Here is a 27,265-nt window from a genome sequence, read left to right as displayed (position 1 = left end):
GCCAAGCAGCCCAGCTCCCAGTGCACTGGGAGCACCACGAGGCATTGAGGGAAGCTCAGGGTCTGCTCCCGGGGGAGGACCCAGGGCCAAATGCGTGCTGCAGCCTGTCCAGCTCTGCTTCTTCCAGAGGAGCTGGCCAATCCTAGAAGATGCTCAGTGTCCCTCAGCTCACACAGGCTGCAGAGAGCAGAGCAGCATCAGGAGGTGGGAAGGGGAGCTCGATGGAGGAAATTTCTTTCTGCCCAGGACCAGCCTCTCCTACATCCCCAGGCTCCCAAAATCCACATGAGCCACTAACTGAGGGAAGATACGAGCAGGCTGGTGGAACCAGACCCCATCTGCAAAGCACCTGAAAGGCCGCGTGACTGACTCAGGGAGGGACATCCTCAGCCTTTGCAGATCCCCAGCTCTTGTAGTGCAGGTGAGATAGATCTGGCCACCTGTGGCTGGTGAGGCAGCAGCCTCAACCACAAGCAGATGTGCTTGGGCTGTTCCTTGGGCGATGTGGGCACCAAGCCTCAGTTGTGGCTGAGTTCAACACCCACAGTGCAGCTAGGAGCCAGTATAGGAACTGCCCACCCCACACACAGCCTCCACCTCTCCCAAAGTCTGATACAATGGGGTTGCATGGGAGAACTGGGAAGAAGGAAAACACTAGTTTAATATCATATGAATACACAGGAGGTGAGATAGCTCATGGGCGTGTTTTTGTGGTGTTGAAGAGACAGGATTGGACAACAGCAGGAGTCTTTTGTTACTGTAGGTTCAGGTGTTCAGGGGCTCAGGGATATATGTCTGGATATGGCAAGCATCAGTTTGTCACTGTAGGGTTGCAAAAGGTGTCTGTGACTCTGTTCATTCCTGCCAGCCTAGAGAGACATCTGTTTTTGCAGGGAAAGTGCTGCATGGGTGCTGCACACACCTGGAATATGTGGCCATTATCTCTGCACAAGCAGAGACAATGTAGGTAGGGAAATACTGGGTCCATCCCAGGGCTCTAGCAGTGCCAGACTTGATGGCATCACATGGGGAAACCCCAAACCAGACCTGGCCTCAGGTGCCACCGGAAAGTTCCCAATGGGTCTTCACCACCTGGTTTCCTGTTACATACTTCCAAGTAATGTTTTTTTCCTCTTGAGAATTTTCACTGCAATAAATGGCAAACCAAACCCATTTCCAAGGGAAAGCAGCTTGGGTGGTGGATATGTCCTGCAAAAGAAGGATGCAAACACACACCACAAGTTGCGAGGAGGAGCAAGCCTTTTCTTCAACTTAGAGATGTAAACCCCGCAGCCAGATTTCACCCTGCACGATCCCCATCAAATAAACCACCACAATAATAAACCCAAAGAAACGGCCCGCCCAGGGTCAAGGGAAACTGAGTCACAGGCAGGACATGCCTGCCTTCACTCTTGCAGGATGCAGGGATGGGGGCAGGCATGGTTGGTGATTGCCGACCCCCGAGAAGACCGGGGAGGGATGTGCACTTTCGGGAGATTCCTGAGCCTCAGGGGGATAGTAGCGCTCCGGAGGGCACCGCACATCAGCGCGCCACGGTGGGATCCCCTTCCCAGCGCTCTGGTCGGACTGAGACGGGGAGCCCCGGGGGGGACTGCGAATACCGGGCAAGCGGTGGGCCGCGGGTTTGCATCCCTCCCGGTCCCGGGGGGCGGCTCACAGGCAGGAAGCGTCCCGGGGTGGTGGCGGCAGATTGGCAGAGCCCTGCTCCAATGGAGCGGCGGCGGCAGCCCCGGCGGCTTCACACCGCCTGCGCTACCGGCCCCAGCCAGCCCGGTGCGGGCGCCCCGCTCCCGGCCCCGCTCCGCTCCCGACCCGGCTCCCGCTCCGCTAGCGCCATGGACACATAGCCGCGGCGCCACGCAGGAAGGTAGGGAACAGCTCCTCGGTCCCCAGCCCGCGAGGGGAGCGAGTCGCCGCCGCCCCGACTTCGCGGTGAGGGACGCGCGGCTGCGGTCAGGCAGCTCCCGGAGCTGTTTGCTGCCCGGGTGGAGAAAGTTGTGCGGGTGTGTGTGGATGTCTATGTGTCTGTGTCCCCTCGCAAAGCAGCTGCCAGGGATTTGCCTTCCCGGTCTCCTCCGGCTGCTTGTGAGTTCCCAGCGCTGCTCCCCCTTTTCCGCCCTCCGCGCCTCCGCCTTGCCCGGGGATGCTCGGGGATGTTCCTGGGCTGGGATGTTTCAGCCCCTTCCCCAGCCTCCACAGACCACCCCGTACCATTCCCGATTTGGACACCTCTACCGTCTCTGAAGGGAGTTTTCTGGAGAAAGACTGGAATGCCAGGCAAAGCACCCCCCTGGCAGGGCCCCCTCTTCTCCTGAGGGGTCCAGGGAAAAGCTGCTCCCAATTAGGAGAGGCGCTGAGAGAGGCGCTTTCCCATGCGCGGGTGCTGGCAGGGCTCTGCTTGCCTTGTCCCTGCTTGCCCCGGGATGCTGTGTCAATCCCAGCTTCTCTGTCCTGTGCCAGTCCCGATGAGTGGCCAGCCCTGGGCTGTGCCCACCACCACCCTCACAGGCTGGCTCTGTCACACAGAAGGTCCCCTCCCAGCTCTGCCTCTGGGCTAGTGAAGGCTGTCAGAGGTGTCCACGGGGCTACGCTTGGCTTGGACGTCACTGTCAGCACCTGTGACCCCACTGTGATGGGCCTGAGAGGCCTGGTCCCCGTGGGTGGGAAGAAACCCAGCACTGCAGCAGCTCACAGATGTGTTGCCTTGCACACAAAATGATGTTGGACTGGCTGACATTAGTGGCATAGCCAGAGCTGCCAAATGCCTTGTGTGCTAGGAGGTGACTGCCTCATGTCTGGCTGTTGTGTTTGCAGGAGGAGGTGGCATGTTTGCACTCTACCTTTTTACAGGAGGGCAGGTTGCAGCGAGGTTACAGCGTGTGCAGTGACACAAGGCACACATCATCCCAACTGGGAAAAGATCTTCACAGGGAGCTGGGAGCTGGTGGACACCTTCCTGTGACAGGGACAAGGATGAGATATGGCCACAATGCCCCCTCATCACCCTCTGCCCCACCAACCTTGTACTTTTGGGGCAGAAACGAAATGGGCAATATGTGGTCTGCAGGGAGCTGCAAACTGACCTTGGCTGCCAAAATGGGACTGGAGGTCGGGCACAGGGTCAAACTGGTGACAGCAGGGTTGTGCTCAGGGCTGGATGTCACCAGCAGTGGGTGAACAGGTATGTGAGGTTCAGTAGGTGGGGGAGAGGTCTCCCTGGAGGATGCAGCTAATGGCAGAGCCTGTAGGAAAGTGGAAGAAAAGCAGCTCTGGTCTTGTGCTTCCTATTCCAGGAAGAGGAACCTCACAGGGAGGGGAAAACTTGACTTGATTATATCTAATAAGCCACTTTTTCCCTGTCCCAGCAGCGGGGGGAGGAGGATGCTTGGCCAAGTGCAGGCCCTGTTTGTGAAGGATGAATGAATGACTCACAGCGCAGTGAGTCTCCCTGCTGTTTTGATCGTGGCAGCAGCAGAAGCAGCAGTTCCCCTTTGCAGTTGCTGGGCTTATCAGAAGCTGCCATGCTGGGTGGGCACCAAGGTGGCCCACAGCTGCAACCCACACATGAAGGTGTCCTGCCTCTCCTGCCCTTCTCACACAGCTCACCTGGACCATCCTGACTGGGGAAACCCTCATGGATGGCAACAGTGCATGGCATCCTCACCTGCCATGAAGTGGCTGAGCACTCAGTTTAAACCCTTTATTTCCACTTTGCTCTTGTTCAAAGGCAACTCCAGGCTCTTCCTGCTCACACAGGCCTCAACCTCCCTCTGGTTTCCTGCTGAATGCGTTCCTGGAGAGCTTATTCCCCTGTGGGTTTTTGCCAACATTGTGCTTTTAGTTCGAGACCTCTTCTCCCTCTCTGGTGTTTACCCTGCTATATTTATAGCTTCCTCATTAAGTTAAGCAAGCCAAAGGATTCTTGCCTCCTCCCGTGGGTTTGGTTCTGGAGGAAAACCCCCTGTGAGATGCTTCCTGCGGGAGGGGCAGGTGCTGGCTTGTGTCTCTGCTTTTCACCCTTTGGATAATTTCGGCATCTCTCACAGCTTCTTTCCCCTCCTCTTGTTTCGGCATGAAAGAGGGTGGCTCTGCCCCTGCCCAAGATATAGCCAAGGGCAGAGCTTGGATGATATGAGAGCTCTTCCCTATGGGATCTTCAGCAGCATTTGGGATGCTGATATCATGCCAGCATAGGGGATTAGCTCTGGGATGTCTGAGTTGGCTTGCTATGATGTTTAGAGAGCTTTTGGTTTTTCTAAGTGTTCCTGTGGTTACAACAGCATCGCATGTGTGAAAATCACCAAATCTCTCTGGACAGGGTTGCCATGACCTTATGACCTGAGTTTCTACTAGGAAATCTCTCCACACCTCCCAGTGAAGGTTTTCTTCTCTCATCCAAGTTATGAAAGTAGGGAAGGGCGCAGATGCCTTGCAGTTGTGGTTGAGTCTTCTCCAAAAGCCAGACTCCCATGGACCATTTTCGTGGAAAAAGGAAAATTCCTCTTGAGAGTAGTAGCACATTTGCAGTGATCAGTGTGTAAATAGGAATTATCTCTCAAGTTTGACTGCTTCCCAGGTCTCTGAGTCATCCTGGCATGGCAGTGGGGCAGGGTGAGCTTTGGGTTCTTCTGAGAGGTCACAGCACCTGCAGCCCCTGGAGCATCTGCCAAGATCTCCAGTACAGCTGGATGGCTGGGCTGGAATGTGCAATTCCTTCTCTCTAGTGGTACTAGTCTGGGACTTGGCAAAAAAATGCTCCTCCTACTCTGGTGTTTGAGTTAGGGGCATCCAGGAAAAGAGGGACAAGCAATCTGTCAAGACCTGATTTGGTTCTGTCTTACCAGGACTGCTCACTGAGGTCCCATCAGTCACATCTGATCAGCACAGCTTGGATTTGCTGCAGCAGGCATTGGTCATTGCTGAAAAGGCTTTTGAGGAATTTTGGAAGAGTCTGGGCAGGGGAAGATCACATCTACCTGTTCATACATGTTTCCTAAAGATACTTTTGGAGAGGACAAGGAGACTGGAGTGACCTCAGGAGGTCTGGCATAGTTGGACATGGGGCTGTCCCATGCAGGTGGCAGTGGCCTGCATGCAGGCAAGACTGCATTGGCCAGGAGAAGGGAGGATGCTGAAAGCACTTTGAAAATCAGCCTGGGGCTGCTCCCCAGAGACTGCTCAGCTCTGGTTCATTCCTCTCAGTATGGCGACAGCCAAAATAGAAACTGCCTAAATAAAAATTGCTATGGACCCACAGAAATTGTCATATAGGGAGAGGTGGAAAAGTTCAGGGCTCCACCATCTAATGAAATCCTTATGGTGGAAAAAAAATAATTTGGGCATCCTCTGGTTTATTTCACCTCCCAAAGTGAAAACAAGGCATGCCAACCCTTGTTGAGAAGCCAGCACTGATGACACACTGAGGGCAATAAGGGAAGGAAGAAGCTTACAGCTTTGTGGACCATCATATCTATGGCTGTCTGGGGAAGGTGTTCTGACCTGTTGACTTTGAGGAGTGTTGTGTTCAGCTGTAGCTAAGTGTCGTCCCACCTTGGGGAGCTCCAGACAGAGCTCAGGGCTGCTGCCTGCCATCCTGCTGACAGCCTAAGGGGTGTGGATGTCCTCACAGAGGAGCATGTGGGAGGCAGTAGGGCTGGCACAGCATCCCTGGAGCCCCTGGGCTGGTGTGGCTGTGCCTGTCCAGCTGTTTCCTTCGCCTTCCTGTGCTTTCACCATCCTCTTCCTTTGGGACAGAAGCCTTTCATCCTAGCTAGACCAATAGTCCCAAAGGCACATCACCAGCCCCTTTTTGATGAAGGTTGGCATGGGCATCAGTGCCTTTTGTATTCAGTAACATCATGAAAGGCACAGTTCAGCCCTTACCTTCCTGTAATAATAGATAGGGTTAACCAGAAAGGGCTGTCATGAAGGGTCTTCACTACGGTCCAGCCCAGTGCTGTGCCAGTATTGTGAGAGCTCACAACAGCTGTACTGCAACAGCCCTGCAAAAATCTCCAGGGATGGCCCGGCCCAGTGGCCCGGAATGGTTTTGCAAAAGCTGCTGTCACGCGGGGTGCCCAGGCCAGCTGGCACCTCTCCAGACTTCCTTACAGGGCCAGGGCCAGCCTCCAGCTGCTGGGGAGGTCTGCAGGAGTCTTTGCTTTCCATGAGTTTTGCCTGAGGCCTCAAGGCTTAGGAGGAGCTGGTGGACCCAACCAGCTATTGCTCCATCCTTTTCTTTCAAGGGCCAACACGCAACCCTGGGGGGTTCCTCAGTGCTTTGGCTGCTTTTGATTTTTTTAGCTCCTGCAGGGCTCCCGCTGGGCTGTTTCATGGCCCCCTTGAGGCTGCTCCACCCCATCCTGGCTTTGAGTTTTGCAGCTTCATGACTGGAGCATGGCTGTGCCAGGGGAGGCATCCGTTTTCTCTGGCCTCCCTGATCCTGTGCCTAGCTCATTTCCCCTCTCCAGCTGGGACTGTGCCCACAGTCCTTGCACCCCAGCATCCAAAAAACAGTGTACCTAGCAAGGAAGATGAGTGCCTCCATTTCCTGTGCTGGCCCAGGGACCAGTCAGTGTGAGGGACCTGTCTCTCAGAGTATCTTGTTGACACAGCTCTTGATCTGCTGCACATCCACATTCCTCTTTCCCAACTGGAGTTTGCAGATATACATTCAGTCCTCTGGCAGCTCCTGAAGCTGGGTGTTTTGCCCCAGAGATGCCTTGGAGAGCTCTGCTCAGTGAGACACGGAGGCTTGGGCTCAGAGTGGTCCTGGAGGATGGTGAGATGCCCAAGCTCAGATGGAGCAGCTGTGGTGCTTACGCTGTGCCTGGGATGGATGATGGATAGATGAAGGACTTGAGCAAGGCAAGGTCTGTGGGAAAGCACCCCCGTGGTGCCGCTCTAAGAATGGGATGGTGATGGGGCAGCATCCTGCTGCATCCCCAAACTATGTCCCCATGGGACATGTCCCCAGTAGGGTGCTTGAGGGTGAGCCGTGAATGGAGAACTTTCTTCCTCCAGTGCCTATAAAGGTCTCTGAGATCTTTTTTCACCTATTTTCCCCACCTATCAAGGTCAGAGGGACTGTGCAACAGCATTTAACCCTCCAAGGATGGAGGACCTCACATTGCTGCTGGCGACGTGGCTGCTGCATGTCCACCAGTGGCAGCATTTCAGGGATGGCAGCAAATGCCTCTCTACCATCCCTCACCACAACCAGAGGAGGGTGGAGCACAGCCAGAGGCAGCATTTGCGGCCAGCTCTATGAATTTCCAATTACCAGCTCGCGTTGCCACTGTGTGAGAGGTTCCTGCACCTAATTTTTGGTGAAACAATCCATTTTTCTCAGTAATTTAATAGCGTGGGCAGGCTGCTTGTCGTTGGAGAGCCAGCAGCAAGCACTGAGGAGCCTGTGTGCCGGGCTGCTGGCCGTAACCACCTTCCCTGGGCGACGCAGGAATGCTGACCTAATAGAAAAGACATTTAAAGAGGAGTTTTGGAGAGCAGCTCAGCTCAGATTCAGCTCATGCACATGGCTGCTGATTGTAACAGGGCCTCTCCATGCTCCAGCAAGTCCTGGGGACCAGCATGGGCAGTGGGGGCATCCCTGATGGGAGCCAGGCAGCAGGGCACAAGCCATGCCAGCCATCAATTGGCACAGCAGTTGCATTATTTTCCGGGAAAAAATAGTTGCTTTGGAGGGGGGCCCATCACAAGTTGTGAACTGAGGCTGGATTCAGCACCTGGCTGCGGTTCTCCCAGGCTGGAAAAGCCGTCGCATTTTGCTCTTGACATTTTCCAAATGAGATGTTTTGATTTATTCTTTTTTTTTTTCTTTCCAATTTATTTTATTCCCTGCCCCAAGGTAATGTTTGGAAGACAAATTTAGCTTGATTTAACTCAAACCTTTTTTAAAAAGTAAAACCACTGAAAACTAAACAAGGCCTATCATTTAGAACAAAATGTTTTGGTTTTCATTTTCCTTTTGGCATGAAAAACGCAAACTTCTTTTTTTTTTTTTTCATTTTCCTCTTGACCTACAAACAATTTTACTGTTTTCTTTTCTCCTCCTTGTTCATTCCCAAGACCACATTGTGCATTGTGGCCAGGGAACAGGCGAGCCCTGGAGCTGTTCCCAGTGGGATGGGGGTCCCAGGGTGCAGGCTTCCCTGTGGAGACCAGAGGAATCTTGTAGAATCAAGCAGGAGCTGCTCTCCCTGCTGCCAACACTGACTCAGCTGGGAGCTCCTTGTGGAAAAGGGAGGCCCCTGGTTGTGGATCTGTTCCAGCTCTCTTAGGGGGATGTGAACCCCTGGGCAGGGCAGAAATGTGCTGCGGGTGCTGTACTCTGCTGCTGGGCATCCCTATTGAGAAGGGCAAACTCTGGCATTGCCTTCTCTCCTTGTTTATTCAAGTTTAAAATTAATCTGACCTTCCCCTGCTCAGACTTGTGCAAACATGGCATGTCCGTGGGCAGGGAGCTCCTGCCGGCCTGAGGGGAGCCCTCTCTGCACCCAGCTTGTGGTGTTACTGTCCCCTTTGGATGAGGTCCCACGAGGATCTGGGTGCTGGGGGATGGTGGGGCTTCCTCCTGGCAGAGAGACAGCTCTAGCCATATACCAGCGCACGGTTAATCCTCTGGTGCAGGCTGCCAGAAGTTCTGAGCGCCCGGATCAGGCGTCTCTGAGCTGCACAAGGGCTGGCTGCAATGCTTCCATCCCGGGCAGGAGCCCATGTACGAGAGCCAGCGATTGTTTCCCCAGCCTTGACCCCCTCCACTCCCCGCCAATCGAACCCCGCGCCTTCCACCTTTTGCCAAATCCCAGCTCTGCGCCCTGCCCCAGCCTCACCGGGAGCCAGCCAGCCAGGGAGCCTGGAAGGGGTGATGGGGAGCAGCACCATCGCCAGACCTGGTGCAGAAGCAAGCACCCGACTCATCCACCACCTGATTTTATTTTATTCCCCTCTCAGTGCCTCGCTGCATACCACAGCCGTGCTTTTTATAGCCCCCAGCTGCAGCCTCGGCGTGCTCTCAGCCAGCTCCCCGCCGCAGCCCTGCTCGCTCCATGCCAGCAGCCCCGGCCAGAGGGGGATGGACGACATTCCCGGGGTCCCAGTGGAGGTTCAGGGAGCGGAGAGCACGGGCTGCAGAGGAAGGCAGGCAATTAAACCCTACCCCGGGCCGCGCTCCCGTGCCGGCGGGGGCGCTGGCCGGGCCGCGCCGGTCACCCCCCGCCTCGCGGCACGTGCCGCCCGACAGGTCGAGGCCAGCGCCGCCGGGCCGGCCCTCGCTGTCCCTCTGCTGCCGCCCGGGGCTGCTCCTTCCATGAGCCAGCTTCCTCTGCCGTGCTCGGGGGGTGCGTCAGCGAGAGGGGTACCCCCTCCAACCCCTCCGCCCCCGACTGCCCCCCGGCCTCTGGCGGGTTTGCGGAAGTTGCAGGGAGATTTAGAGGTTCCTGCCCACTCCCCGGGAGCGTTTTTACGAGCATCTGGGGCTCGCTGCTGCATTTCCACATCTCACAGCCACTTCCACAGCTGGGATGCCGCTATGGGATATGGAGCGAGGAGGAGATGAGGTATGAGGCTCGGCTGCAGGCTGCGTGCCTGGAGCACCCCTCTGCAGGGATGTGGGGTTTGCAGAGCGGGGGCGGCCGGCCGGCAGGCGGGGAGCGAGCATCCTCGCTGGGAAGCGGCGGGGGCGCCCGGCGCCTGACTCCCGGGCTTTCTCCAGACGTGATTTCACCACTGCGGGGAGGGAGCGCGGCCAAGGGACAGGCCCTGCTCGCCCCGACGGCACCCGGTTCGCTTGCCGGGGCGTTAGTCATTTGGGCCATGGCTGGGGATGCGATGTGCTTCGGGTCCCCGTGGGGCAGGGGGACGGGGGCTTGGAGAGCCTGTACAGGGCAAAGGGAGAGGGATGGGGGCGGGGATGGATGGGGGCAGGGGGCCTTCCAGGTTCACAGCCCAAAGTCCCCTCCTTACTAAGCTGGGAAGGGGGGCAGAAGGCAGTGGTGAAGCCAGATGTGTGCTGGACATCTCCAGCTGAGCAGGTGGGCCGGGATGGAGGTACCCTTGCTGAGCTAATGCCTGCAATTGCTTCCCAGCCTCCTGCTGTGACTTTCCAGAGCTGGACATAGCATGGAGGCAAAGGTGATGCTGTGGAGACACAGCATCCTGCTTCAGGGATGGATTTGGGGAGATATCCCAAGGAAAGAGCTTCTCAAGAGGTTTGTGGGATCCCTGGGAATGGGAGGAGCCCCATGGGACCCTGCCATGTCCCTCTTATTTTGTGTGGGCACAGGGTGTTGGGTGCCTGTGAATAATTTGAAGCCTTGACCAAAAAAACATCCAGCTTATTTTACTTCCAGCAGAGAGACAGGGAGAGGCCAACCAGTGGAATACCAGCAGTGTTGCCATGTGGCTGCTGCCAGCAGCTGGAGCCTGGCAGCTTTGGCTCCATGCAGGCAGGGCAGTGAGCAAGGGAAAGCAGAGAACTGTGTAGGTGACAAGGAAGGGATGTGCAGGGGTGGGTTTTACAGAAGCACAGCTGTAATGTTGACCCAATATGGGTTGCTGTAGAGGGGGACCCTCCCAAATCTGCTCCCTTCTGGAGACAATGAGTTTCAGTCCGTGAGGGATGGGGTCTCACTGACAGCACCTCAGCCCTTGGGTGAGCTGGGGGTGGCTGAGGGGGCTGTAGGAAGGGGGAGCTGTTCGTGCTGCCGGCCAGGTGCCGAGCATGACGGGAGAGGAGAAAGCCTCAGAGACTTGTTCTGAAACAAGGCTGCCCTTTTCTTCTACTTTACGACTGCATTTTAATATCCACAAACATCCCGCCCTCCCCGGGCTGCTGCCAGCAGAGCCTGCATCGCCTGTGCTTGGCCTGCCGAGAAACCCCGGCCAAACCCTGGGCCCCAGCACAGGGGAGAGGATTATTTTCCCCCCCTCGTTTTTTTGTAAGATATGTTTTCTATAGCTCTAATTGGATGGGCTTGAGCCCCAGCCAAGGCAAACACACCTGGGGGAGCCTCACTTTACAGACCCCATCTGCTGTGTCAGGGGCTCTGCTCCCCACACAGCCGCTGCCTGGCCCCTTTATAGGGGAGGGGGCTGCTGGGGTTGGGGGGGGTAGGACCACTCCCACGCCAAACCACTGAGCAACCTCCGTGGAGGAGGAGAATCCAACGAGGCGGCGCAGGGAGATGGTGCAGAGGCTGCGGGGACACCCGGCAGAGCCCTGTCCCACAGCAAGATTCCAGCCCGGCGTGGAGCTGAGGTATCTCTCCCCTGCCCGTGCTGCTGTGGTGGCACAAGGCTCTGTGCCCACCAGGGTGGGATGCTGTGGGTGGGAGATGCAACAGGTACCAGCAATGTTTTGCCTTCCTGGGGTGATGGCATGTTCATCAAGGGGTTGCAGTCCCCAGAATCTGCATGTTCTGGGGAGGGAGGATGTGAGGGTTCCCCAGCATTTTGGGTTGTGTTTTGGGCTGCAGGACCACCTACCTGGTGAAACCCTTTCAGGGGCTGTTCTGGACAGCAGACAAGGGACATCAGCATGCCAAATCACTCCAGTGGCTTGCATTGACATCCAAATCCATGCTGGACTGAGCTTTAAATACTTCTTCATGCAACTGTTGGCTTTTTGTGGGGCTTTTTAGCTGGGATCTTCCCCTTCCAGTTGTGGAGGATCTACCTCCAGTGCCCCCATTACCAGAGGGCAGAGCAGTGCTGGCAACCTTATGACAGGGTCTGATGGGTTTCACCTCATATCTGTACACAGCCAAAGCCAAGAGAGCTGTTGGGAGTCTCTGGTTCACCTCTTCTGGGACCAGAGTGCATACCCTGACAGCATGATGTGCGACAAGGAGCAGCAGCACATTTAGGTGGCACCCAGCATTTGGCTCATCCTGGAGTACATTTTGTCCTCCCTTCCACACACCATCTAACGGTTGTGCAGGGTACAGTGCTGTGCCCCCACTCACATCATGATGGTAATCAGCACACCATCCCTTCCTTCTTCTCCTGCCCCTGCAGTCGCCCAGCACCACTGAAGAGGCATCACTGCTGCAAAAAGCACTCCTGGTGCTCAAGGTGCCACTGACCACTCAGGGGAGGCACCCACCACACTCTCTCCCCTCTGCCTGGTGCTAGGGAGATGCTGCCTGCAAGGGTAGTACTGTGTTTTCTTGGGGTGCATTGTCACATACACACACTCCAGTGCACCCAAGTACTTTGCATCAGCACTGCTCACTTGGAGCAATAAGGACTGAAGTGCTGCTTAAAATAGGAAGGTAGGATCCAGCCTCACCAAGGCCTGCTGTCTCACTTCAGGTGAATGGGATGAGCTGTGGGGCATTACACAGGCTGGAATGTGCCTCTGTTCCCCTCTGGCCAGGCCAGAGGATCTCTCTGGGCATGTTGGGAGCTTTGGGGCACAGCCGGAGCTGTGGCAGTGCACAGGGCAGTTCAAGCATTTCATGAAGAATTTTAGAGCTGTCCTGGCCTCCAGTCAGAGCAGGCTGCAATGAGAACATTTCGAAATTCTTTTGGATGAGGAAAATTCCACGGGCAGCCCCCCTCCAGAGAAAGTTTGGGATGGCTGAAATGTTTGGAGTGAGAGGCTGCTTGCTTTTGTTTACTCTGAACTACAACATTGGAGGCGGGGGGGGGGGGGGGGCGGGAATCCAAATTTAAAAAGAGAGACAATAGGAGCCTGTAAACGGAGCTGGCCCCGAGTGGGGCTAGGGCTTCTCTCCAACACTGGGGAAGGAGATGTGTCAGCACACTCACTGCGTGGCCCTGCTTTTCCCCTCTTGGATACAATCACACTTAATCTTTCAGAGCTTGGCTGGGATTTTTTCCCTTAGCAAAAAATGAGCTGGATGGTGTTTTTCCAACCTTCTCAACTTAGGCAAGGCTCAGCCCCTTTCCCCTGGCCCTGTACTACAGCCTCCATGTTTTCCCCTTCTTTCCACTTTTTGCCACGTTTCCATCTCCTTTTATCTTGGGCACTGCCATGTGATTGGCTTGGGAAGAAGTGTGTTCTGGGGGCATGGGTGCTGCCCCCATTGAGGTGTCTTCCCAGCCTCTGTTCCTGCCATGTGCCTTGCAAACAGCTGTCACCCCTGAGCTGCCTCCACTTGGCAAATTTGATGACCTTAGAGGTCTGTTCCAACCTTAATTATTCAATGTTTGTATGAAAGCAGATAGGGTTGACTCTAAGCTTGGAGAAGACAGGTCATGGTTATCCCACCAGGTGAAGGAGACTGGCACAATTATCCCCGCATCACACATTGTTGGGTGTCTGCAATTTCCATCCCCCTGCTCCTCTCCCACAGGGACACTACTGGTGGTGTACAGGAGGTTAACAGGACACCCTTTTCTGGTGGTTTTCTTTGGGCCACCCCTTGCTGATGGCTTCATTTGGCTACCCAGGTGGTCTTTAATGACTTCTGAAATCCTTCTCTTGCCCAAAAGGGATTTTGTTTTGCAAAAGGAGTGACAGCAAATTGCTAGCTGGAGGAGCATTTGTGTAAGGTGAGCTGTTTATTTTGGCCCTGCTGCGTTTTGGCTGACCCATGCGCCTTCGTGCCTCAGGGATGGAGCTGAGCCTGATGGCTCTTGGGCTCTGGCCAGCTTTGGAGCTGGGGGAGGGAAGGGGGACCATTGTGCATGGAGCATGCTGTGGGGCCCCACTCCTGATCAGAGTTCCCAGCCCCAGGCTGGAGTTCATGAGGAGCATCAGAGGGAGCTGGGTGTACCCGGGGTGTTCACAGGTATGTACATGTGTGTCTGTCCCCTACATTTATGGATGGATGCACTCTTGTATCAGCTACAGGGCCAGCTTATGGGGAAACTTTGTTCTGGGAGGTGCAGATGGTCCCAGCGGGGCCAGGCTGCAGGCTGGTACCCGGCTGCTCTGCCATACTGGGGCTCTGTGTGTTCACTTAATTCTCTGCCAGCCTGGGCTGAGCCAGGAGTAGAAAAATGTCCCAAATCCCAAAATGTTCCTGGGACAGGAAAAGCCTTTCCCACCCTGCTGTAATCACAGGGTGGCCCAGCTCTCTGCTGGCAGGTCCCACCCCTGTCCCCAGATCCAGCACTGTGCCCATCCCTGTCCTGTACCATGTGCCAAGGACAGTGGGGATGCAGCACCCCCTCCCACCAACTTCCATGCCTCCACCCTAAAAATAATCTCCAAGCTGTAAAGAAACCCACCAGCACTACAGCTACAGCGCTGGTAGGTGTCTTTACAGCCGGGAGATTATTTTTAGGAATGTCTCTGGCACGTGGCTTTGGAGAGAGAAGTGTGGGGATGGGGATGGAGAGGGGGGCGCCCCTTCTCTCCCCCCTCGGAATGCAAGCGCTGCCAGCTGGCACAGTGTCAGGGCTGCTGGCTGCTAACAGAGCCCTCGCTGTTTTGGCCTTGCCAATGCCTGCAGTTACAGCCGCAAGCCAGAGACTTCTTCCTGCAGGATGGAGCAGAGGAGAGCGGAAATCAGGGCATTGGGGTGAGATTTTCCCAGCTGGGGTAGGAGCAGAGCCTGACCTCCATGGTGCTGCTGGCATGCTGGGGTGTGTAGGGCCCCCCCAGCCCCAAACACCAGGAACGTCTGGCAGCTGCTGGCTCCACCGAGTAGAGAGGTGGGATATAGAGGGGTTTGGGCTTGGCTTTGGACACCAGTGGGGCTGCAGTCAGCTGAGTATCACCAGGGGGCTGGTCTAGTTTGGATGGAGATGTGCATTGTATCTGCCTGTGGAGAAAACTGGTTCCCTGGACAATCCTGGGGTTATTACTGTGTTTGGGCTGAGCTGGGGTTAACCTTATGCCAGGGTTGCTTTTGGTTTAGCCCCACATTTGAACTGTGTAACCCTGTGACTGGGCTGTGCTGAGGTTAACGCTATGTTTGAGCTGAGCTGTGAGTTAACCCCGCTCCTGAGCTGTGCTGAATTTAACCTCACATTAGCATGGCATAACCACGTGTATGACCTGTGCTATGTCCAGCCTTACATTTTGGCTGAGCTGGGTTTAGCCCCACTCCTGGGCTGGGCTGAGTTTAACCACACATTTAGACTGCACTGGATTTAATTGTCCTCCTGGGCTGGGTGGAATTTAATTCTCCTTATGTGCTGTGGGATATAATCCAATATTTGGGTTGTCCTGAGCTAAGCCCTGCAAGGACTGTACTGGGTTTAGTCCTATGTTCAGACTGTGCACAGGTCTTATGGGACTGCACTGGCCTCACAGGACAAGACTCCAACTGGTTTTGATGGTTTAACTGGGGTAATTCCTGTGCACTGGGATTGCACTGGCTGCATCTATGCCTGTGTGTGTTCTGGCACAGCCCAGCATGCATGGTACCCCTGCCCCTGCAGCAAGCATAGGAGCCCATGCACCCCACCAAAGTGGTGCAGAGGTAAACAGTCTTTTTTGACATCCCCAAGGCACTGGGGTGGGGGACTGAGGACATGCTCAGACCATCACCCCCACAGTGCCCAAGGTGGGCAAGGTATTGCCTCAGATGCTTGCTGGTAGTCCTGGAGATTATGCATGGCTCTGGTGGCCCTGGTGGTGGTGGGGGACATGCTTCCCTCCAGCACCCACTGCTGGGCTTTTTCTAGACACCTGGGAAGGTGCCAGCAGCATTTGGGGGACAGGGGTGGCTGTTGCAGGAGATCATCCAGCAGTGGGGCTGATGCTCCCCTCACAGGCACACATTCATGCAGTCATGATGGAAGTCAACAGTGCTGCAGGGATGGGGTGATTCCAGGGCCCTGGGCAGATCAGCAGCCACAGGGATGTACCCAGACCATGCCATGGCTCCTCAGAGTGAGGCATGGTGCTTCTGCAGGCTTGTCAGGTGCAGGGAGATTAGGAAGGCATAGGTCCAGAGGCACATTTCCCCACAGGGGAACAATTCCTGCAGTAATTCTGCATTTCAGCATAGGACACTCTTCCCACAGCAATCACTGGCAGAGAGGAGAGTTTGTAACAGAGGGGCAGAGAGATGCTCCCCCAGCTCAGGGGATACTCAGAGTGGTGCTATCTCTGGGTCATTAGAGCCAGCTTTGGGCCTCTGCCCATTGCTTTTTGTAGGTGGGTGACTGCCATCAAGGCCTGGCACAGAATAGGCAGAGCTGCCAAGTGCTCTTGGGTTATTTGCCATATCTCTCTTGCAGCAATGCTGCCCCCGACCACCTTAAGAAGAGGATAAGAGGCACCCCAGCTTCCTGTGCTCAGTGGGGAGCATCCCAAGTCTCCATGCTGCCATCTGCAGCCTTGAGGCACAGTGTCATCTGCTTCTGTCCCTGTCCCAATCACCCCAGCTCTGTGTGTAGCCCATTTGCTTTGAAGACCAACTTCAAATGAAGCAAAAAAAAAAAAAAAAAAAAAAAAAAAAAATTCTTAAGGAAACAAAACCCAATGTCTTTCAAAGCACTGAGCACAATGGAAAGTTGTCTTCCCCCAGGAATTTGTGCTGGGCTTTGCTAGTCCACAGCAGGGCATGGCACAGATCAGCTATGCCAAGGGAACTGTCACACCCAACATGGGCATTGGTGCCGGTGCATATGGCCATGATTTTGAGGGAAGTTTTGGCTTTCAGCACTTCAGTTTGCATGCAGGAAGGGGCTTATGTCAGGATTTCTTCCCACCACTACCCAAAACCATTTGCATGAGCTCAAATGGTGTCCCAGCAGAACAGCAGGATCAGGGAGGTATGGAGAGTGAAACCTTGTGTTTCTGGCTCACATCCACGGGTGCCAGAGGCTGCCTGGTCACTGTGGCCATGCCAGTGACAAGAGCATCCCATGCTGAGGGAGCAGGGTCCAGCACTGCTGCCCTTCCCACCAGCACCATGTCCCCAGGCTGAGCTGGGTACCTCTACACTGGCTGTGGCAACGGGATGTCACCCAGCCCTGGGCTGGTGGCAGGCATCTCTCTGGCCAGGATTAGCGTGAAGGGAGGAAGAAAAGCTCGGATTGTTCCCTCTGTCCCGGCTCGGCTCCAGGACCACTGTGCCGGGACTCTGTGTCCCCAGAATGTGTCACTGCTGGTGCAAGCATCAAGGGATGTTTTCTCTGCCTGTGTGCCCATCTGTGGGGGTGTGGAGACACCAAAGAAGGTAGACCTGGCTACTCACATGCTTGTGTTCATTTGCATGCCTGTTTTTCCCTTGGCCAGGGAGTTTCGTGGCAGAAAATAAGCCCAGAACTTTTCTGGGCAGGCTGTCTTGTAGCACCTGGCCCCCTGCCCTGCTTCTGAACCTGGGGCAGATGAGGGCTCTGGGTCTTCCTGGGCTCTGTGGCTCTTTCCCCGTTTATTTTTGGCCTTTGGGCAGGCAAGGAAGGGCTTGCCCTGCTGCTTCTCTCTGCACTGATTCTGTGTCCCCAGGGATAATTTTTGGCAGTGCTCGCGTGGGTCATTTACTGAGTCAGCATGTCTGGAGGGGCTCAGTGCTGCCTTCTCACACCGTGCTGGCAGAGGGGCCCCTCTGAGGCAGGGGAGCTCTTGGGGTGCTGGGCTGAGGATGGGGAACTCTGGGAGGACCCTGGGACAAACAGTGATGAAGGGTGGAAGATGAGGACTGGCCATCAGGATGAGCTGTCTTAGGGTTAGGTTTAGGGTTACAGTTAGGGACCACTAGGGTTAGGGTCTAGGTTAGTGGTCCCTAATCAGACTTAACCGCTACGGTCATTATGGATACCCTCTGCAGTGTTTGAATGAAAAACCAGGGTGTTCATAAGAAAAAATTATTTTATTTTAAAGCTATTTTTCTCTATATATATTAACACGCTCTCCCTTCTTCCTGACAAACACACATACACCCACTCCCCTTCCTCCTTCCCCCAGAACTATTCCTTCACTCTAGCCCACATGGTTTTTGGAGTTATTTTTGGTTGCTGCTTTTAAGAAAAAATACACTCATTTTTGTCTTCTTCTTTTTTTTTTTTTTTTCCCCATCACCAAAATATTTTACTTTCAGGCCAAATGTTCCCAGTTACTTACCAGCATAGTTCTGGCAGAGACCTTTTGACTGATTTCTTGGGAACATTTCTAGGGTGGTTTGGTAGGAAAAGATTATGACAGTCTCATGAAATTATTTACATTTGGGTCTTGTGTTTGAGGCTGCCTGGCATGCTCAGAACAGGGTTGATGTGGGGTGCCGCATGCATTCCCCCCTGCAGCAGATTGCCTTGTAGCTCTTGCTTCCTTCGCCAGGCGGTTTGGTCTGTGGCCATGGGCAGTTGGCCACAGGAGGGGAACTGGCTGCTGCTCTGGGGTGGGCTGGAGCATCCCTCCCTCCAGTCTCTCAGCTGTTCAACCCAGGGGGACACAGATTTATGCCTACAGATTTATGCCTGCTCTTGGGGCTGGCAGGAGCTCACTGCCTTATGTGCCCTCAACCCCTGCCTGCAGTTGGGAGCAGAGCCCAACAGTGTGAGTGTAAATAAACAGGCCTGTCCAGCTGTGAGGGATGGGCAGGGGAGCCTTCTAGGGAGAAATCTTTCATTTCTGACTGACAGAGACCATGTGGCACACCTGTTAGGGATAGTGTGATGCTGGCCAGGACGGGTGCCCTGGGGTGATGCTTGCTGGCACAGACAGACGGGGCTGGGATGGACAGAGTGACACTGGCTCATATGTCCTGCTGATGCAGGACTCTGCAGGTGGGTCCAGATGCTTTAGGGTAGTGCTGGCTGGCACAGAAAGAGTGCTGGATGGGATGGATATCATAAAGCACTGCTGGCTGTGATGGACAGGGTGATGGTGGTAGGGCAGGACAGGGCAACATGGAACCCCCCTGGGATTCAGGATGGCACTGGCTGATGTGCCCACAGTGGTGTATGTTGGGATGAAAAGGGTGCAGATCCCTGACCCTGCATCCCCTGCCCCTCTCACTGGTGGTCACTGAGCGTGAGGAAGAGATCTCAGTGCCCTTCTCCCACAAACAGAGACTTACCTGGACTAGCCTCACAGTGGATGCTGGCATGGGCAGTGATGTGAGACTTGGTACCACTTGAACTATCACAGCCCTGTTCTCCCTGGCTATGTGAGCCTGTTTAGATCTGATTGCTGTCACCTGCTATGTAAATACAGATCTCCTTGGTCCCTTCCCACCCCAGCTGCACATGCACAGGTCTCTGGACCACCCTGGGGTTGGGAGCCAGCCAAGGCTCCCAGCACAGGACTGCAATGGCAAAGAACCCTTAATCCCACCAACCCACACAGCCCTAAGCTCCTGCTCAGTGTTTGCCCCCTGCATCCCCACTCCAGGCTTGGGGACTGCTCAGCAGCCAGGAACCAGCTGTGACTGTGGCACAGACAATGCCAGATGTCCCAGCTGGGGTCCTGGGATTCAGTCCCTGTTCCATCCCCAGCAGGATGGGATGAGATGAGAGGGAGATGCGGGATCCAAGGCCCTGCAGGAATACTGTGGGCTTTGGACTGTATCAGCTGCCCCATTGCAGGGAATAACACTCTCCTCTCCTTATCTGTCCCATCCAGATGCGCAGTTCCATCCCAGGCCTGGGCAGGGTGATGGTGTTCCTTGCAGCAGCCCTGGCATCAGCCTCCTTTGCCATTCCTGAAGACTGGGAAGAGGAAGGTGAGACCCCCTCCAAGCACCCCCATACAGTACTGCTCCCCATGTCCCAGGCATGAAGACCCTGAGGGCACCCCATTTCCCCCAGACAGGAGCAGACCTACCAAGGCTACATGAAACACAGCCCTACATCCTACAGTGATGGCCAGCCTGTGTTTCTGCTCATTGCACAGCCCCAGCTGGGATGAGTCCTTAGTAGTCCCCTGTGGTGGTACCTGCATGAAGCAAGACCCCATAGCCAGTTCCCACTGCGGGATACAGCCCCAGGGGCTCCCCACCTGCACCCCCAGGCTTGGTGTGGGGTGGTATGGAGTGCTAACACCGATCTGGGGATGTGCGTCCCTCCAGGCGTGCAGTATGGACAGCTGGGGACAGATGTGACCCTACCATGCCCTGGTTTCCATGCCAGGTAAGTCTTTCCCGTGCACATCAAGGGATCTATCCAATGGGATGGTTTGCAGGGTGGGCCTGGGCATTCCTGTCCTCTCACGGAGCCTGCCTGGTCTCTCCCCCTCAGCTCACCAGTGCGGTGGAGACGAGCCGGGGCCACGGCACTGCCAGAGGGCTCAGCCATCCAGCAGGGATCCCTGGTGCTGCCGAGCGCCAGCCTGGCCTTCGTGGGAGCATACAGCTGCCATGGCGAGGATGGTGGCCTCCTGCACACTGTGTCCCTGCGTCTGGGGCGTGAGTAGCATGTCTGTGAGCTGGGCTGTTCTGGAGGGAGTGTGGTGCCCCCAGTCCTGCCAGGGACTTGCCAAATGGGGGCTTGGTGTTGACACAGGCATCCCTGTGTGGTGGATGGGCTGTGGGAGGACGGACTCCTTGCTGACTGCTGTTTCCCCTGGACCCCAGACCTGCCTGGAGTTCCCTTTGTGTCCTGCAGAGCATCTGATTATGAGAATTTCTCTTGCTCCTGGACCTCCAGTGTGGAGACCTTCCTCCCCACCAGATACATCACCACATACAGGTGAAGTATCTCCACAGGACACAGATCAGCCTTGTTATGGTGTGAGCTCTGGGTCACAGCCAAGGATAACCAACGAATCCATCTGGCCACCCCACACACGCCCTGGGTTCACCTCCTGCCCCAAGGACCATGCTGCACCCCAGAGCAGGTCCTGTTTTGGGGTGAGCAGAGCACCAAGCATTTGCCTGCTCTCATTGGGGGTCTCAGCAGCACTTGGGGTGCTGGCACGGACAGGCTCCCTCTCTGCTGACAGCTCTGCCAGCACCAGAGGGACAATAAAAGAGAAGCAGGTCATCTGCAAGCCTCCATGCTCTGGCATGCTTTGGGATGAAAGGAGCCCTGACAGCATTGCTGCTTCTAATTATCCCTGCAAGCCAAATTAGCGGGCGGCTTTGAAGTCCTATGGAGCTCATAAAGCACAGCCCTGCTGAAAGCTGTAGGAGCCAAGGGCTTGGTGGAAAAGGGGCTGAGTGGAGCATCAGGGGATCCAGAGGGAGGGGGAGTGCAAGCATGGGATTTGGCAGTCTTTAGTGGGAGGGTGAAGCCAGGCTCCAGGGAGCTGCTTTTATCAGTGTTTTTGCTTCTGTGTGATGAAATCCTGGGCAGGGAAGGGTGTCCCATTTCTTTTCCCTGCGATCGCCAGCCTCTGCTGCCAGACTGTTCACTAGACATGGTTTTAGTTCTTTGCCCCATGCTGTCACATGTGTATGTCAGCCTGGGAGTCTGAGGCTGCTTTGCAGTGTGGACTCCTATCCCTCTTCTGGGTCATGGTGGGGTTCACTTTGTGCTGCCCCCTCATCCTAATAATCTGCTTTTCCATGTGTCTCCGTGGCAGGAAGAAATCCCTGACAGGCGAAGAAAAGAGGAGGTAGGACTGACTCCCACCCTGTTCCTGCTCCCTAGAGATTGGCCCCCTCCCAAAGGCCCTGCTGCTGTGTTCAGCAGGGACCTCAAAGCAAGAGCTGGGCTCCCATCTGGGAGCCAGCTACTTCCCAGATACCCTGGGAGTCTGGGAGGAGGGTTTGCCTCAGGGAGGGACCTTCCCAGGCAGAGTGTGGAGATGGGATGAGGGTCCCTTGTGTCATGCTCAGAGGGATATGCCAGACTCTGGAAGGGTGAGTGCAGCTGAGCACTCCTCCTCCAGGGTCTGCCTCCTCCACCAGGGTCTTGGCATGAGGGTCTTCCATAGCATCTCCTTGGCAGCATTTGGAATCTGTGCATGGTAGGTGGGTAGGACGTGCCACCAGCCTGCCTCCCTGTTTGCAGGAACAGGAACGGGCACGTGGGGCTGTGCCTGCAGGATCCATCCCGCCCCGGCACCTGCACGGTCCACAGGTCAGAGTTCTGGAGCTCCTACCGCCTGAACATCACTGAGGTGAACCCCCTGGGCTTCAGCTACCGCCTTCTTGATGTCACCATGCAGGCCATCAGTGAGTCCCCATCCATCTGTCTGTCCCACCATTTGTCCATCCCTGGGCAGTTACCTGTGGGTGACAGCAGGGAACCCTACACGCCTGTGCACAGCAGTGCGGAGTGACAAGGCCTTCCTGTCCTTTCCCACACAGTTAAGCCAGACCCTCCAGAGGACTTGGTGGTGGAGCCCATCCCCCTAGCCCCACGGCGACTCCATGTGAGCTGGAAGTACCCTTCCTCCTGGCCAAAGGAACCCCACTTCCAGCTAAGGTTTCGGCTCCAGTACCGACCCATCATCCACCGTTCCTGGTCCGTGGTAAGTGTGCAGGGCCAGCACAGGAGTGGGGTGTGCACGGGGCCAGGGAGAGGTGCCCCTGCCTGCCCCACAGCTCCCCTCTGCCTGGCACAGGTAGAGACGGTGAATCTGTCTGAGGTTATCACGGATGCCTTTGCTGGGCTGGAGCACGTGGTCCAAGTCAGTGCCAAGGATTTCCTGGATGCAGGGAATTGGAGCGAGTGGAGTGCTGAAGCCCGGGCAACACCAGTCAGAGGTGAGAGAGGGACAGGCTGCAGCCCCCAGCAGCCTACCGCGTTGTGCCATCCCTCCCCAAAGTCCCTCCAGAACTCTGAACTTCTCCTCTTCAGTACCTTCCCCATGGCACTCATTCCCCCAAATATCAACCAGAGTGTCAACTGCAGGGCCACTTAAGGTAGGGAGGCAGAACTGCAGGAGGACAAAACATCTCCCAGCCCATGTCAGTCTGCAGCTGTGCTGGTGCCATTTGGGGATTGACCCCACAGGCCTGGGACAGAGCAGTGCTTCCAAAGTACCATTAGCACCTCAATGGCACTCTTGGGCTCATGGGACCTCTGGGGCACAAAGACATCCTTCCATACTCCTCTCTGTGGATCCTTGGGGTGCTGTATATGCTTTTGGTGAGTGTTTCCATCCCTTCTGTTCTTCCAGACCTGGCCTTCACAGCAAGTGAAGAAACCACTACAGATGCCAGACTGGAGAGCCTGGCTGAGGAGTCTTCCCAGGCTCCCAACCCTGAGCCCATCAGTGAGTAGAGCTAGGGGTGGTGTGCCATGTGTGCTGCTGAGAGCAATGGGAAGGGTCTCTTGCCCCAAGTCCATGTTTGGCTGGGCTGTTGGAGAGTCCAGGAGCTTGCCATAGCGTCCCCCAGGTGCTGGGGACTGTGACATCCCTCAGCATTGAAAGTCTCTCTGTCCCAGATCACAGTGACCCCTTGGAGAAGATGGCTGTCCTGGTGTCCCTTGGGATCTTTGCCTTCTTCATCCTGGCTGCTGTTCTTGTCATCACCATCCTCATCTGGTAGGCTGGGTTTGGAAAAGGAGGGGTTGTATGATTGCTGTCTCCAACCCATCCTGAACCCTTAGCATGGATTGCCCTGTGATCCCCCAGCCCTACTCTGAGATCCCTGCCAAAACACACTTGATGCCCTGTAGGGTGGTTTATGCTCCCTTTGCCCCTGTGCCACACCAGTGCCTCTTCCCAGCACACCCATTACTACCCAGCCTGCCTGGGCTCTTTCTGATGGCCCCAGATCCAAGGGACCTTTTTCTGAAAGTCCTCACGATGCTGCTCCTTCTAATAGCCTCCCAAAGGCTCCTGCTGGAGAGTCTCACACTCCAGAGTCAGCACAAACATCCCATCCCTGTGCCTTTGCTCCCTGGGAATCCTGTCCCCAGTTCCCCTCTCATCCCGCCGCCATGGGATCTCCCTGCCATGCTCTGGCTCTGCTCTCAATCCCTTCCCATCCCAATCCTGTTCTGTCTGGTGACCAGTTCCTGCTGTAGCCCTGGAGCTGGCCCACTGGAGAGGTTAAGGTGAGCTGGGCGCAGTTGGGCACAACTGGATGGAAACACATCAGGATCACTGGGAATCTGGGCAATCCTGATGCTCAGGAAGGCTTTTTGGGGTCTTCAGCTGCCATTGCTCTCATCCCCAGGCTCCGGGTGAGGAAACATGGCAAGGACAAGACTAAACCCAGCTTTTTGGTTGCTGCCACCCACTTGAGGGCATTACCAAGTGAGTTGGGGTGCAGGATGGAGAATGGGGCGGGGGAATGTGGGACAGGGAATGCAGAGCATGGGGCAGGTCAGTGACTCCACTGTCCCCCTTGACCCCCTGTCCTCTCTCTCAGCAGAAGCTCAGATCCTGTAGTGAGCCCTGGCCAGTCCCTGCTCCATGCACCTGCTTGCCCACGCATGGGACTTGATGCCACTGCTGGCCCCCAAGGGCCCCACACCTCCTGGGTCACCCCACAGCTGTGGACATTGCCGGAGCCCCCGACACCCTGGGGTTGCAGGATGGATCCTAAGGAGAGAGGCTCTGCTCTCAGGAGCGTTGGACTGCCTGAGCCCACCAGGAGCCAGCTGGAGTCACTTCAGGCTCAGGGTGACAGGCCAGCTCCACCTCTGAGCGCTGCTAAACAAATGGGGATAAGACACTGAGCCAGCCCCACTTCACTGCCTAGTGTTGGGGGGACCATGGGTGTAGGCTCCCGGGGGTGCCAGGCGTCAGTGCCAGACCAAGGGGTGCTGATCCCTGCCTGTCACCCCCCACCAGCTGCCAGCCCCACCCCCTGCCCCTTCCCTCTGCCCCAATCCCCCGTGCTGTGGCTGGACAGAGCAGAGATGCCAATAAAGGGGATATGCCAATGCTATCATTGGCGCTGTCCAGGCAAAACCCCTTTGCAGATGATGCTGGGCCAAGGGAGGGGTGAGCGCCAGCTTGGGAATGGTCCTTGCAGGAGGTGCACAGGCAGCAGGGCTGCCTCCCAAACTGTTCAGCCCTCTCCCCAGATGCATGGAGGGGCTGAGAGAGACCCATGCCGAGGCTAAGTGCCAGAAGAGAATGCAGGCAGGCAGCTGTGTAGGACATCTCCCCTGCCCTCACCAGCATGACAGCTGAGACAGGACCCTCTGCACAGCCCCCCCTTGCTCTGCATGTGGCCCCCTTGCCGCACCTCAACCCGGCCCCTCTAATGGCTTCCATGTGTTGGCACCTCCAGATCCCGGTGTTCAGTGCCAGCAGCCCAACAAGATCCAGATGGAGCTGGGTGGAAATTCAGACAGCGGCAACACGTGGAGCAGGGGGAGCAGAGCCAGTGCTGAGTGGGGACCCACCTGGGTCCTGGGGCTGCCTGTGAACCCACGATGCAGAGGGAGTCTGGACTGGGCCAACCACAAAGGGTCCTTGTATGGACTGGGTTGGAGGGAGCTGGAACAGGCTATGCGTTTTGCAATGTGTTGTGTGCCCACAGGCTCCCTGCTGCTCTCACTGGGTGCCCTGGCTGTGGGCTCATGAGGGCTCTCCATGCTTGGCTCTTTGCTTTGCTTGTGGGGTTGCAGCCCCTCACTGTCCCTCATGAGCACAGACATGCTGAGAGAGATGGAGGTCAGCCCTCTATCTGCAGTGTGCAGTGTGCATGGCACTATCCCTGGACCAGAGCAGAGCTCTCCACAGGGAAGGTAAGGCAGGTCACCAACCTGGGGAGTTGTAAGGAGCCAGTTCTTGCCTGGACTTCCAGGCTCAGCAGTCACATCACCTCTCCTAGGTGTATCCCATAGCCTGACAGCTCCAGCTACATCACACTGCCATCATCCTCTGTGGTGTGGTCCCCAGCACCCAACCCAACCAAACACACATTCTGATGTGTCACACAGTCACCCTTGTCTTTTCTCAGTCCCCAGCATGGCTTGGGCAGCCTTTACCATTGGAAACGTCCTCTTATCACTACCAGATCCCACTCCTCTGCCACTATGGAAGGGATCAAAGTAGTGGTTGTGCAGAGATGCTGTGGAACAGAGGTGATGTACATCCCATAGCTGTGGCTCCAGTGTTTGCAAACAACTTAGTAATTTCCCAGCATCTGGTGCTGGTTTAGAGACTGATGCCTGCTTGAGATGTAGCAGCACAGCAGCTAGAAAATGGGAGACAGCAGCTCTGGCCCCTGTATTCTGTGTGCTTTTAAACTCCAGAAAGTCCATGCATACTCCGAATAGAAGTTTGTTGCTGCTGTCTGGGGAACCCATAGATCTGTTTTCCCCATGTGCCAAGCCCCATGTCCCCTTCCTTAGCTGTGGTTGCCTGGCCATGCAGTAGGGACACCCAGTTCTGATGACCGGGGCAGCTTGAGGGCACATCTGGTCTTCATCACTGCATCCTGCTGCCCATGGCTCTGGAGGGTGACCCCTTTCCTCTGATGTAAGGTGCCATGACCTGCCATCCATTTTGCAGCTGGAGATACCAAGAGCAGGCAGGGCATCTGCATGCCACCACAAAGTCCTGCCTGCCTGCACTGCAGCTTCTTGCTGGGATGCCCCATGGCTCAGCTCCCTGCCCCAGCAGCCTGTAAATGTGACACACAGGCCTTGGGGACCCAAAGGAAGCAGCAATTTCTGTGTTTCGGGGAATAAAGATGCCTGGTGCTGGGTGCTGCTCTCCCCGTTGCCAAAGGGGAGGATGCACTGGTGCTGGATGTGGGCAAACAGGGCTTTCCAGTGGACTGAGAAGATGCAAGGGAGGGCTGGGGTGAACAGCAATCTGGAATAAAGGAGAGGGATCCAGATGCCAAAATCAACTTTGTCTTCAAGCTGTGAAGAAGAAAAACAGGAAGGGACCATGGGACCAGTCCCAGTGCCAGTACCTCCCTGTCCCACTGTGGGGCCAGGGCACTTCCTCCAGGCTTGAGCTCTCTGGTGGCTCGTGCAGATGCTCTGCCTGCATACACCCTGCCCCAAGTAGGCACAGGCACATCCAAAGTTGCCTTTGCTGCCACATCCCACCCACCCCAGGGTGGATGCTGTGCCAAGATTGCCAGGGGAGCTGGTACAAGCCAGGCCCAGAGATGCTGAGAATGTGCCAGGTCAAAACAGCCCATGGACTTCATCCACATGAGGTAGGGATGGGTCCAGCTTCCTGGTATGGAACAGGGACCAGCCCAAGCCCAGCAGGAAAAAAAGTGCAGGAGAACATGGCCTGGAATATACTTGGTTTGAAAATTTTCCATCAGCCAATGCTATGCACCAGGGAAGGTTCCCAGCACTGAGACAGAGAGACATCCATATCCATTGTCTCCATCCAGCACAGGATGACCAGATCATGTCTCAGGCAGGGGCTTGTTTGGGAAATCCGTGGCTTTTGGCAAAAACCTTTGGAGCAGGGCACTGGTTGTGGGCAGTTGTGTAGCACTGCCTGGGCTGTTTGACTGCCATCAACCCTGCCAAA

The 27,265-nt window shown here is 55.8% G+C and overlaps 1 protein-coding gene across 3 annotated transcripts; it reads left to right on the top strand.

Moving 5' to 3' along the window:
- The first annotated feature begins 1,776 nt into the window (after window positions 1–1,776).
- IL11RA (interleukin 11 receptor subunit alpha) lies at window positions 1,777–26,614 on the top strand. Of its 3 annotated transcripts, XM_021554625.2 has the most exons (13): window positions 1,777–1,888; window positions 19,532–19,631; window positions 19,977–20,037; window positions 20,146–20,312; window positions 20,481–20,595; window positions 21,431–21,463; window positions 21,862–22,025; window positions 22,161–22,324; window positions 22,418–22,559; window positions 22,976–23,071; window positions 23,245–23,344; window positions 23,982–24,061; window positions 24,177–26,614. In XM_021554625.2, the coding sequence occupies exons 2-13, from the start codon at window positions 19,532–19,534 to the stop codon at window positions 24,194–24,196; spliced, it is 1,242 nt and encodes a 413-aa protein (XP_021410300.1). In that variant the 5' UTR covers window positions 1,777–1,888; the 3' UTR covers window positions 24,197–26,614. The 3 variants fall into 3 exon arrangements, with proteins under 3 accessions (XP_021410300.1, XP_021410299.1, XP_021410301.1); XM_021554624.2 differs by having other exon boundaries at window positions 23,982–26,614; XM_021554626.2 differs by lacking the exon at window positions 1,777–1,888 and having other exon boundaries at window positions 19,542–19,631; window positions 20,512–20,595; window positions 23,982–26,614.
- The last annotated feature ends 651 nt before the right edge of the window (window positions 26,615–27,265 follow it).

Source organism: Lonchura striata, chromosome Z (assembly GCF_046129695.1).
Source record: "Lonchura striata isolate bLonStr1 chromosome Z, bLonStr1.mat, whole genome shotgun sequence".
NCBI lineage: Eukaryota > Metazoa > Chordata > Aves > Passeriformes > Estrildidae > Lonchura > Lonchura striata.
This window is presented reverse-complemented; position numbering and strand designations above follow the sequence as displayed.